General features: G+C 40.6%; 1 protein-coding gene across 1 annotated transcript in view; it reads right to left on the bottom strand.

The window, feature by feature from the left end:
- Positions 1-3852: 3852 nt before the first annotated feature.
- mmaa (metabolism of cobalamin associated A) overlaps positions 3853-14100 on the bottom strand; it is a 54106-nt gene continuing 43858 nt past the window's right edge. Inside the window, exon 7 of the mRNA XM_039750207.1 lies at positions 3853-4492. Within this exon, the coding sequence (XP_039606141.1) occupies positions 4205-4492 (288 nt within the window). The 3' untranslated portion in view covers positions 3853-4204. The remainder of the gene's footprint in view (positions 4493-14100) is intronic.

Genomic DNA, 14100 nt, shown 5'->3' with positions numbered 1-14100 from the left:
TGGAGCTCTGCTGCAGTGGAAAATGGGCTGGCCTTGGATTTTCAAGCCAACAAACGGTCCTCTCGAGCAGTTGTCTTGCGGGGTCTTCCTGACCCGGGCTTGTCCAAAATGTCTCCAGTCTCTTCAAATCTTTTTTTTTTTTTTTATCCTCTGAACTTGACGCTGAGACACATTGAAGGTGTTTGCCACATCAGCAGTGGATTTGGTCTTCAGCCTCTTGATGATCAGCACTTTAGTCTCAGGGTGAATCTTAGGCCTGTTTGCAGAGGTCTAGTTGCAGTTGATGTGAAGGTCTAGTGTACTGGGGTTCTTGTTATACACACCTGAGACCTCATTGATCCATTATTAGTCACAGGTGACAAGGCGACAACACTTAGGTCTTGACTCAATGGGCTTTACCAAGCTGTGAATATTAGAATACTTTTTGTCAGTTTCGTTTTGCACTGAAACATTATTACAAAAGCTGATGGGATTAAAATGACCCGTTTCTTGTAACAAAATCTTGATTAGAAATATACACTGTGTGCAGAATTATTAGGCAAGTGAGTATTTTGACCATATCATCATTTTTAATTCGTATATTCCAACTCCAAGCTGTATTAACTTGAATGCTTATTGGATTTCAGCACGTCAGGTGATTTGTATTTGTGTAATGAGGGAGGGTGTGGCCTAAGGAGATCAACACCCTATATCAAGGTGTGCAGAATTATTAGGCAGCTAGTTTTCCTCGGGCAAAATGGGCCAAAAAAGAGATTTAACTGACTCTGAAAAGTCAAAAATTGTAAAAAGTCTTTCAGAGGGATGCAGCACTTTTGGAATTGCTAAGATATTGGTGTGTGATCACAGAACCATCAAACATTTTGTTGCAAATAGTCAACAGGGTCGCAAGAAACGTGTTGAGAACAAAAGACGCAAATTAGCTGCCAAAGATTTGAGAAGAATCAAACGTGAAGCTACCAGGAACCCATTATCCTCCAGTACTTTCATATTCCAGAGCTGCAACCTACCTGGAGTGCCCAGAAGTACAAGGTGTTCAGTGCTCAAAGACATGGCCAAGGTAAGGAGGGCTGAAACCCAACCACCACTGAACAAGAAACATAAGTTGAAACGTCAAAACTGGGCCAAGAAATATCTGAAGACAGATTTTTTTCAAAGGTTTTATGGACCGATGAGATGAGAGTGACTCTTGACGGACCAGATGGATGGACCTGTGGATCAGTAATGGGCACAGAGCTCCACTCCAACGTGGAGGTGGGGTACTGGTATGAGCTGGTATTTTTAAAGATGAGCTAGTTGGACCTTTTGCATTGAAGATGAACTCAAAATCAACTCCCAAACCTACTGCCAGTTTTTCGAAGACACTTTCTTCAAACAGTGATACAGGAAGAAGACCATGATTTGTATGCAGGCCAATGCTCCATCACTTGCATCGAAGTTCTCCACTGCGTGGCCAGCCAGTAAAGGCCTTAAAGATGAAGGAATAATGACATGGCCCCCTTCCTCATCTGACCTAAACCCTATCGAGAACTTGTGGGCACTTCTTAAACGCTAGATTTACGGGGGAGAAAAACAATCCACCTCTCTGAAGAGTGTCTGGGAGGCTGTAGTCACTGCTCCACAAAAAGCTGATCGTCAACAGATCAAGAAACTGACAGACTCCATGAATGGAAAGGCTTATGACTGTTATTGGAAAGAAGGGTGGCTATATTGGTCATTGATTGATTGATTGATTTTTTTTGAAATGTCAGAGATGTTTATTTGTAAATTTTGAGGTGTTTATTATTCTCACTATAACAGATGAAAAGAAACAAGTGAGATGGGAAAATGTTCATTTTTCCTTTAGTTGCATAATAAATCTGCACACTAATAGTTGCCTAATAATTGTGCGCACATATGTATTCCCCTGATGATGTTCACACTCACATTTCCGTTGTGAAACATTCAGGTTTCAGGTTTATTAACATTTTGGATTGACTGATAGCACTGTGTTTGTTCCAAATTAAAATTAATCCTCAAAAATACAACTTGCCTAATAATTCTGCACTCCCTGTATTTTAGCGGAACTTCAGGTCAATTTGTAGACAAGCGACAAGACTTTTGTCAGGGACTGTATGATTTACGCGGTGAGTGGGAAGCCACTTCATCCACCACTAATGTACAGCATTCACCTGGATGATGCGATGGCAGCCATTTCTGCACCAGTATGCTCACCACATGTCAGCTGTTAGGTGGTGAAGTGGTGAGAGAGAGAAAGAGAATAAGAGACAGGATGATTAGGCAGCCAGAATGACCAGGCCATGGTGCACAATTTAGCCAGGACCTCAGGATAGACGCTACTCTTTACGAAGGAGGCCCAGAGATCTGAATGACCCCAGAGAGTCAAAACATCGGTTTTACATCTAATCCAAAAGATGGCACCGTTCTTACAGCACAGTGTCCCCATCACTGCACTGGGGCATTGGGATCCATATTCAGACCCCAAGGTAGGCACCCCCCTCTCACAAACTATGGATAAACCTCGTATGTCACATCTTTCCATTGTAGGAGTAAAGTTGGACAGTTTGACATCTGTGGCAGAGCGACGGGCACTAAGCAAACTCCTGTCAATCATGAAGAATCCACTGCATCCACTGAACAGGATCATCTCCAGGCAGAGGAGCAGCTTCAGTGACAGACTTTTGTCATCGTCCTGCTCCACTATGCGACTCTTCAATTCCACCCGGGGGAGTAAATGTGAACATTAATTTTATTTTAATTTTTTTCATTTTTATTACTATTTAATTAAATATTGTTTCTTTGTATCAATATACTGCTGCTGGATTATGTGAATTTCCCCTTGGGATTAATAAAGTATCTATCTATCTATCTATCTATCTATCTATCTATCTATCTATCTTTCAAGTTTTCGGCAAATTGAGAAAATGATGTCGCCCCCTATAATTAACAATCTCTAGATTTCATTTTTCACACAATATTGTTTTTTTCCACTCCTGGTCGCAGCACTGTAGGTGGTCTTTCCTCATTGATCTGTGGAATTGCTAGGTTTTTGTCTTGCAATATGTCCACACTGGCTGCTTCCATCGTGCTATGACCAGAATGAAGACACATCTGGCCATCACCCCTACCTTACAACATCAGGACAGACCAAGTAACTCCAAAAACAACAAAAATAAAAGTACATTTTGGAAACAATGGCACTCGCTAAGTTTTTCAATGGCACGTGAGCCCTGCTGGCCTCGCCAACACCTCTTCCAGCAGCAGCCCAAGCTTTTTCCTGGCCGGGCCCACACATTTCACTTCAGGTGGATGATGACCACTTCTGAAGTTCAGGTTGTGTGGCTACGGGAATTCAGCAGGGACACAGTTGGAAACTTGTTAAGGGTAAATTTCACACAAACGTTAGGAAGTTTTTCTTCATACAGAGAACCACAGACACTTGTATTAAGTGACCAAGTAGTGTGGTGGACAGCAGAACTCGAAGGTCTTGATGTTATTTTGGAGGAGTCAAGTGGAGAGGACTGGCGAGCTTTGCTGTCCTGAATGGCCTCTCCTCATCCAGACTGTTCTTTGGTGTGTCCACTGGCTGGTAAATTACGATGCTCGGGGACACACTGTCAGTCAATAATGTTGGTGGAACCGCAATTCAGATACCTGCTGTGCTTATGAACACACAAGATGGACGTCTAAAGTGCCTCGTGCTCACTGCAGCACCCTGTTACACTAAATTATGAAAAAGAGGGCACATCTGATGAGTGGACTGTCGAACGCAAAATCAACACAAAAGCCGAGGGTTAGCTGGTTACGTAGAAAGTGTAACATTGTTTTCTATTAGAGAAAAGAAAAAAAATCAGATTAAAGCAATTAACTGTAATGACAGACTTTACAAAACAGTGACAAGGATAGCTTGGTGGTGCCCATGCAGCGCAAGGGAGGGCATTTCTATTCTATTTGGATATTTCCTGATGTGACTTACATGTACGCTTACTAATTTATTAAAATGTGAACCACCTACCGTGAACGTGCATTGTTTCAAAAGAGGATTTGATGGTTGAATTAGTTTAAATTAATTAGGAATTGTTCTCACTGTTGCCACAATTACCTGATTACTTCAGTTATCAGAGCTTCTGAGAAGTCGCTCGCTTCGGCCACGACAGCCACGTTCATAAAGAAGAGAAAAAGCCCAATGCTCTTCAGCCTTCTCACTTTACTGTTTTGCTGAAAAAGCCTTCATCAACAGATCTGCAGCCAGGCCGGGAGACAGCGCTCCATCAGTGACCTTCATTTCTGTGGCGGGGATCAGCCGACAGACAGCTGGGTGCTCGCGGAAGTGCGTTAAGAGGTTTTCCTGGATCAAGTTCCACATCCACACCTTCTGTTGCCTGCATCTCTGGTCCAGCAACTCCCCACTGACCAGCCTGGCCTTGTGGAACTCTTCCATTTTGGCCCACAACTCCGGAATTCCTTCTCCGGTCCGGGAGGAAATTCGGGTCACCTAAAAAAGAAGGGCAGACACAATCGATGAACTTCTCAGGAACGGAATACTAGAAACTAGCGCTAGAAACTGAAACGGGAAACGAAGCCCTCGACTTTTTTAGTCAATGCCTTAACCGTTTAGTGTTATATTCTGTATTTTGATGGCTCTCGCGCTTAAATCCTTGAAAATATTTTAGCGTGTGGGGGACTGCGTTTTTCTCTCGATTCTGGGGTTCATCAGTGGAGTGTTCTGTTCAATCCTGGCATAGACTGGGTGTTGGGCAGGGTCTCGGGGGTCCAGCGGCTGTGGGGCATCTGTTGGTGAAGAGAGATTCACGGATCTTGACTTTGCTGATGATGCTGTGATCTTCGTGGAGTCAATGGAGGATCTGATCGGGGGTCTCGAGAGACCGATTGAGGGGTCTGGACTTGCGAGTATCCAGATAAAAACCAACATCAGGCCTTTAATGACCTCTTGGGCACGGCCATCAGCAGTGTGTCTGTCTGCGGAGAGAGTATCGACCTCGTCATTGAGAGGTTTACTTACCTTGGCAGTGACATTCATGCAACTCTGGTGACTCTGGGGGGTCAAGGGGTCACTGGAAAGTGGTGTGTGGCGCTCCCGATATCTCTGCAAAAGGACGAAGGTCCAAGTCTTTAGAGTCCTGCAGCTTTCTGTCTTGCTATATGGTTGTGAGACATGGATGCTATCCGGTCACTTGAGACTAAGACTGGACTCCTGTGTCTCTTCAGAGAATCCTTGGGTCCCGCTGGTTTGACTTTGTGTTCCGGCACTTCTTGTGTGATTCTGGGCTTTACAAAGATAAATTGTATTGTATTGTATAAATTAGTGCTGGGCGGTATGACCAAAACTCTATATCACGGTATTTTTCAAAATTATCCCGTTTCATGGTATTTGACGGTATTTTGCTCCCCATGCATGAGTGAATGTTAACCACATTTAACCACGTTTAAAAACCTGTTCCACTGTCATGAGAATTGTACAAAACACATTTTAATGGAGGGCGGCACGGTGGCGCAGTGGTAGCGCTGCTGCCTCGCAGTTAGGAGACCCGGGTTCGCTTCCCGGGTCCTCCTGCGTGGAGTTTGCATGTTCTCCCCGTGTCTGCGTGGGTTTCCTCCGGGCGCTCTGGTTTCCTCCCACAATCCAAAGACGTGCAGGTTAGGTGGATTGGTGATTCTAAATTGGCCCTAGTGTGTGCTTGGTGTGTGGGTGTGTTTGTGTGTGTCCTGCGGTGGGTTGGCACCCTGCCCAGGATTGGTTCCTGCCTTGTGCCCTGTGTTGGCTGGGATTGGCTCCAGCAGACCCCCGTGACCCTGTTCGGATTCAGCGGGTTAGAAAATGGATGGATGGACATTTTAATGGGCACACAAATATTAATACAGGTTAGCATGGCCAAGGGGGTGGCACTAATGAAGAGAAGGAATCGCATTGCATGACAGTTAGAACCTTCTTACTGGACACATTTTAAACTATAATTCTGACAACATATTTTCAACCATGCAAAGAGGCATTTAGACTTAGTAAAATATCCGGAGGTGCTTGTCAGAAATTAAACTGCACTAAACATGTCTTAGAAAAGGAATAAAGATTTTTTGTAAACCGACTCCACTTTCTGTTAATGTTAACAATCTCTGCACACCGACACGTTAGCTATCTGGATTGCAATGCGTCGGTTATCTCGATCCACCGCTTGCTTTTCTTGTCGTAGGCAAACGCGTCTACAAGTGACGTCTGACTCGAGTGTCCTCCAGCTTTTTCAGTTTTACCCGAGGACGTGCAGGGTACCAATCTTAGTTCCATACATTCATGGCACTCCAAAGCATGCGTGCGGCTCAGGTGGTGCAGCAAATTCCTTGTGTTGCCGCCTCCAGCGACAACTTTAGCTCAACAGCATTTGCAGTAAATAGTTGTTTGGTCCACATCCGACCTTTTAAAACCAAAATCTCCAGGCAACAGACGCGGCTCCTTTATTCGGCAAAAGTTCTTCTGTGTCATCATGTTCAACTTTATCGTCTGCTACAGCTTCAGTTTCGGAGTGCTCTCGGTCCATTTTCACCACTCAAAAGCTCCACTAACGCATGCACTCTGTTGCATGTGTGTTTAACGGTGTAGCAGTGAAAAAGGTCCCCCCGTAAACAGTTTCCCGCTGAGCCACGTTCCAAACATTGTTTTGGCAATTTAAACCGGTATTGCTGTAAAAGGAAAATCCATATCATAACAAAATTAAAAAACGGTTTTCAGTATGAACCGGTATATCTCCCAGCACTTGTATAAATTGTATTTAAACTTAATGGTCCTTTCAAAACCCCTCTGATTTATTTCTAAACATCGTTATAACCTCCATGGTGCACAAGCACATTAGCAGGACAGCTGCTGGTTTATTGGTTATCTGCACTTCCCTTTTAATTAATGTCTGGTTAAGAAAACAGGCAACAATTAAAACTTAAATGCACCTGCTAAAAACTAAAATAGGCAATCAAGGGATCTGAATTATAACTAAAATTAAGGCCCAAAAACGTATTGCTTTAGTAGTAAATAAATGGGTCTGAATTAAGAAACTGGTTGAAGTGAAAACCTGAGGCCACTGCAGAGCACCAGGACTGTGACTGAGGACCTCCGTTCTATAATGAATGAAAGCTCTAATAAGGTGTAGAGTTAAGTACTGAGTTTCATTATCAGCAAGGATTGAGTTTGAATTAGGAAACTGGCTGGAATGAAGACCTGTAGCCACTGCAGCCCACCAGGACTGTGACTGAGGACCCCTGATTTTGATCATCACTACAACGCAGTATACAGAGTAGGGATCGAGATGAGATAAACTTAACTGTAGACTTTGGAAATCAGTGTGCTGAGATTGTTTCATTACAGTAAATCAACCCATCCAACCCGCTATATCCTAACTACAGGGTCTGCTGGAGCCAATCCCAGCCAACACAGGGCGCAAGGCAGGAAACAAACCCCGGGCAGGGCGCCAGCCCACCGCAGGGCACACACACACACACCAAACACACTAGGGACAATTTAGAATCACCAATGCACCTAACCTGCATGTCTGTGGACTGTGGCAGGAAACCCACGCAGACACGGGGAGAACAAGCAAACTCCACGCAGGGAGGACCTGGGAAGCAAACCTGTGTCTCCTAACTGCGAGGCAGCAGTGATACCCACTGCACCACCATGCCACCCTGACAGTAAATCAATTTGTCCAATAAAATTGTAATGATAAAAGTTTAGACTGCACACTGACAAGGCCTGATCATAATAAACTGATAAATCGAATACAAGAGACAAATTCAACATCTCATGTAAAAATGGATGGCCTGATGTTGGCTACTTTCAGTAAATGAATAAACCAAAACATCAGTCTGTCAATACTTAGAAACGGCTACTTTAATACCATCTGCTGGCTGTGAATTGAGACATCAAACATCGGTTTTCCTGTCAAAATATCACAAGAAGAGGAATAAATGCAGGAGTCTGTTTATCATATAGTGCCTTTCATATCTGTCTCTTACTGTATATAGTGCTGTCCTATCTGTCTATCTCTTATATAGTGCTATTAATAGCTCTCTCTCCCGCTCATATGTTGCCTTTCTTATCCTTATTCAGCAGAAGTAGGTCAAGAAACACAACTGGGGCTCCTTTATACCAACAACAGCGCGTCTGCACAATGTGGCACTGGGACTGGGACTGGGACTGGGACTGGCAGCCAAGGCAGACGTTTTCTTTCTTTTTAATTTTCTTGATTTATAGACATTCTGGTGTGTGTTCAGACCTAAGTGTGTGTGTGTATATTTACGTATTTACTTACTTGCTTATCTGCCTGGTTATGTATTTATTTATTTAAAAAGGGTTGTTGTTTGTTTTAATGTAATATCTGAGGTGTCACCCATTGCATGGCTGCACTTGGGTCCTAATTTGTGATCCTGCGGTGGTTTGTCATGTGGTGAGCGCAGCAACACGCTGGGTCAGTGTTATCTATCTATTATATAGTGCCTTTCATATCTACTGTATCTATCTATTATATAGTGCCTTTCATATCTATCTATCTATTTATTATATAGTGCCTTTCACATCTATCTATCTATTATATAGTGCCCTTCACATCTATCTATTATACAGTGCCTTTCCTATCTATCTATCTATCTATCTATTATATAGTGCCTTTCACATCTATCTATTATATAGTGCCTTTCATATCTATCTAAATATCTATTGTATAGTGCCTTTCACATCTATCTATCTATTATATAGTGCCTTTCACATCTATCTATTATATAGTGCCTTTCATATCTATCTAAATATCTATTGTATAGTGCCTTTCACATCTATCTATCTATTATATAGTGCCTTTCACATCTATCTATACTAATAAAAGGCAAAGCCCTCACTCACTCACTCACTCATCACTAATTCTCCAACGTCCTGTGTAGGTGGAAGGCTGAAATTTAGCAGGTTCATTCCTTACAGCTTCCTTACAAAAGTTGGGCAGGTTTTATATCGAAATTCTACGCGTAATGGTCATAACTGGAAGCAGTTTTTCTCCATTTACTGTAATGGAGATGAGCTTCAACGCCGTGGGCGGAGTTTCGTGTGACATCATCACGCCTCCCACGTAATCACGCAGTACATAGAAAACCAGGAAGACCTCAAAAAAGCGCTGAAGAAAACATGCATTATATAATTGAGAAGGCAGCGAAACAATAAGAAGCGAACGAGTGACATATACAACCATATTCATGAGTTCTGCTACTTCGGAAACAAAGCACGATGTAAACCTACACTTTAAATTAAGTTCATAGACAGGCTGCGCTGGCGTTTGTAATTTAGTGCCTGCCCATATAAGGCCGTCCGTCAGCGGCAATCCAATAGCAAACTGCCACGGGTAAATATTCACGGGTGAAGGACTGTGCTTATGGAGAGGAAGATGAGATGGTCAGGGTGGTGTTTGACACAAACTCAGCGAAACTGCGAGAGAAAGTTTTAAGTGCCAGGACTAAGGTAACATTAAATACAGCCATGGACATAGCGAGATGGCACCAGCACAGCTGGGAAACTTCGATGCATGTACACCGAGTGGCTCACGTGAACTGACGCAGTGCACAGATAAAAAGCAACAGTTCCAAAGAGCTGAACAAAACTGAATTACACAATTGAAAAGGCAGCAAAAATATGAAGCGCCTGATACATACAAGCATATTCATAAATCCAACTACTGCGGAAACAAAGCACACGTTGGAAAAAGTCAATGTCCGCTAAAGGAAGACAGTGTAAAAAACCCGTGCATGCAGTGTGTCAGGTCTCAGATAAAGAAGAAGACGAGCTGTTTATTGATGCAGTAAGAAACGAATCGATGAATGAAACCTGTCATCTTTACAGCGATTGACAAACACGGAATGTAACTTGAACACAACACATCCTACAAATACGAACCTGATTGAAAGAAATAATGATAATCAAATCCTTGATGACAGCAACACTCAGTAACACTCACAAAACAAATACTGTATATTGACAGTCATGTTACGTTATTTTTAAAATGTTCCCTTTTCTTTTCTAGCTTTTTAACACACTACTTCTCGCTGCGATACGGGTATATATATATGTATATATATATAACCCGATCTACATACTCGAATAATGGATACTTTATTCGCCATCAATGATTGTTTTGGTAAAGCCATACTCAGTGTATTCATTAGATGAACGGTAAAAAGTAAGAGCGAGGGAGGATGACTTATTGAGGCATGCAGGCTGTAGTGCGTCAACTCTATCTGAATTGCGCGATCACATTTGAAAAATATATCTTTTCAAGTTCTATTTAGTCCATATGTGTCAAACTCAAGGGTCAGGGCCACATCCGCCCGGTGTAATTATATCCGGCCCGAGATCATTTTATATACTGTATTATTGTTATTAAAGCCGGGTATATGAAGCACTGGTAACACAATAAACTACAGATCCCATAATGCAGCGCTTCAGCTGCCTTGCGAACACTTACGCGTTAATCAAGTCTACCTTATGATGCTGCAAGTTATTGCGAAGCTAGCTCACACGATGCTGAAGAGAAAAGTTGATTCTGAAAATAGAGCCTTTAAAAACCGATGGGAGGCTGAGTATATGTTTACTGAACCCGTGTGTCTCATTTGTGGAGCTAATGTGGCTGTAATTACAGAATTTACCTGAAAGACCTGAATGCAATGCAGAAGATACAGAAAGCAGAAGAATTAAATAAGAATCTGACACTTCAGCGGACGTTTTTAACCGTGCACAATCACAAAGTGATTTCAAGTGAAGCTGCTTTTATGGGAGACACAAATGCACCAGTTCACCTTGCCCCACTTTCCCTGTTGCCAAGTAATGTTAAACCAAGTCGTCACTACGGTGTTCCCAAATCGCACTTTGCTGATAAACTGGCGCACTGAGTTTGCACGGCGCTTTGGTGACTTTGAAGAACAAAAAGTCCGTCTACATGCGGCTCGAACCTTGTGCATGTTTGGTAGCACATATCTGTGTGAGAAGCTCTTCTCAGTGATAAAGACTAACAAAACAGCACACAGGAGTCGCCTCACTGATGAGCACCTGCAATCCATCCTGAGAATCTCCACAACACAGAACCTCACAGCAAACAGAAACGAACTTGTGGCCAAAAAAAGATGCCAGGCGTCCAGCTCTAAAATGACATATGAGCAAAGACAACTGAATGATTTGATTTGTTATTGCTAAAAAGGAACACATTTTATTTATATTTCCAGGTTTTGTTATGCAGCATGTTCATATTTGAATTTGTATAATTTTGACAGGATATATTTTTATGGAGAGCAAAATCTTTTGGGATATTTAAAATCTAAGTTTATTTTTATATAAAATTACATAAGAGTAAAGAAATTTGAATGTTTGTTCTTTTAATGTTTACTTTATTTCTAACTTGTATAATTTAGACAGGATATATTTTTATGGAGAGCAAAATATTATAAGTTGTTTAAGGTTTGAGTTGATTTATTCAGGAATAATATTCCTGTCTGTTTTACCATTCCTACCAAAGATATTTCTGTCGACTAAATAAAAATTCCTTCTATTTAAAATTTAAATAGAACTTGAACAAATCGATAGTTCATAATATCCACGCAGACTTGCACGTAAGAGCGGGAGTTATCCGTTTTAACAAACAGCGTATTGCACTGATACGAAATAGCTGTGTGTGTATATATGTAGATATGTATGTATATGTATATATGTTTATATATGTGTGTGTGTATGTACTGTATGTGTGTATGTATATGTATGTGTATATGTATAGATATGTATATATATATGTTTGTGTGTGTGTGTGTAAGTATATATATATATATATATATATATATATATATATATATATGACAACAACACTCATCACTCACAACAGTGACAAAACAATAACATTGACAATCATGTTACGTTATTTTCAAAATGTTTCCTTTTCTTTTTCATTGCTTCTTTAACACACTACTTCTCCGCTGCGAAGCGCGGGTATTTTGCTAGTCTATTATATAGTGCCTTTCCTATCTATCTATCTATTATATAGTGCCTTTCACATCTATCTATCTATTATACTGTATAGTGCCTTTCATATCTATCTATCTATCTATCATATAGTGCCTTTCATATCTATCTAAATATCTATTGTATAGTGCCTTTCACATCTATCTATTTATTTATTATATAGTGCCTTTCACATCTATTTATTATATAGTGCCTTTCATATCTATCTATCTAAATATTATATAGTGCCTTTCATATCTATCTATCTATTATATAGTGCCTTTCACATCTATCTATCTAAATATCTATTGTATAGTGCCTTTCACATCTATCTATTTATTATACTGTATAGTGCCTTTCATATCTATCTATCATATAGTGCCTTTCACATCTATCTATTTATCTATTATATAGTGCCTTTCATATCTATCTAAATATCTATTGTATAGTGCCTTTCACATCTACTGTATCTATCTATTATATAGTGCCTTTCACATCTATCTATCTATCTATCTATCTATCTATTATATAGTGCCTTTCATATCTATCTATCTATCTATTATATAGTGCCTTTCATATCTATCTAAATATCTATCTATCTATCTATCTATCATATTGTGCCTTTCATATCTATCTATTATATAGTTCCTTTCATATCTGTCTATCTATCTATCCATTTTATATAGTGCCTTTCATTATCTATCTATCTATCTATCTATCTATCTATCTATCTATCTATCTATCTATCTAGTGCCAAGCATAACCTGAAATGGTTTAAAGAACACCCGTCATTCGACTCCAGAGCAGTAGAAATGTGTTCTCTGAGGTGATGAATATGCTTAACTGTCTGTCAGTCTGATGGGCAAATCTGGACGTGGAGGGTGCCAGGAGGATGTTACCTTTCAAACTGCATGGTGCCTAACGTAAAGTTTGGTAGAGGAGGCACAATGGAAGGGTTTGATTGCAGTGAAGGGTACTGCCAAACTTATAGCAGACAAAGATGTTTTACACAACTGTGCTCTTCCAACTTTAATGCAAGAATGTGCAAAGTCCCTTTTCTGTTCCAGCACGTCTCTGACCCCATTCACGAAATAAGGTCCATAAAGATATGGTTTAACTTGAGATGCCTGCACAGAGCCATATTGAACACTTTTGGTATGTCGAATGCAAGGCCGGTCTTCTCATGGTGGCTCTGAGGCTAGTGATCTGCACTGGCAATCGGAAGGTTGCCGGTTCGAATCCCGTAAATTCCAAAAGGGACTCTGCTCTGTTGGGCCCTTGAGCAAGGCCCTTAACCTGCAATCGCTGAGCGCTTTGAGTAGTGAGAAAAGCACCATATAAATGCAAAGAATTATTATATCTATCTATCCATTATACAGTGCCTTTCATATCTCTCTATCTATCTATTATATAGTGCCTTTCATATCTATCTATCATATAGTGCCTTTCATATGTATCTATCTATTTACAGGGTGGTCCAGATCTAATTATGCAGATCCAGATCGTCTGGATGACTGTGATTTATGTGGGACGATTCCAGTTCGGCGCAAAGACGATTCTTCATGTCATCAGTTCACACACTTCTCGATGGTCCGGGATTTTTTTGGGTGCTTTTCTACGTAATAAACTTAATAAGTTATAGCGTAATGAAAATTGCATAATTAGATCTGGACCACCTATATCTATCTATCAATCATATAGTACCTTTTATTTCTATCTATCTATCTATCAGCCTAATATATATATATATATATATAGTGCATTTCTTCTATCTAGGTCTCTATTATATAGTGCCTTTCATATGTAAAGTAGCTATTATTTTTATATAATGCTTCTCATAACTATCTATATTTGTATCTATTATAGAGTGGCTTTCTTATCTATCTATTGTAAAAGGCAAAACATCATAAGATGTCAGTAATGACCCTAGACCAATGCATGTGAAATATTGATTTTTATAAAATAAAAAAAAAATAAAAAACATGAATGCTGATATTTTACTTAATTTTATACGTGTGCACAAACACCCAGCCACCCCATCCATTTTCTACACCTGCTCTATTCTGGACAGGATCACATAA

Source organism: Polypterus senegalus, chromosome 4 (assembly GCF_016835505.1).
Source record: "Polypterus senegalus isolate Bchr_013 chromosome 4, ASM1683550v1, whole genome shotgun sequence".
NCBI lineage: Eukaryota > Metazoa > Chordata > Cladistia > Polypteriformes > Polypteridae > Polypterus > Polypterus senegalus.
This window is presented reverse-complemented; position numbering and strand designations above follow the sequence as displayed.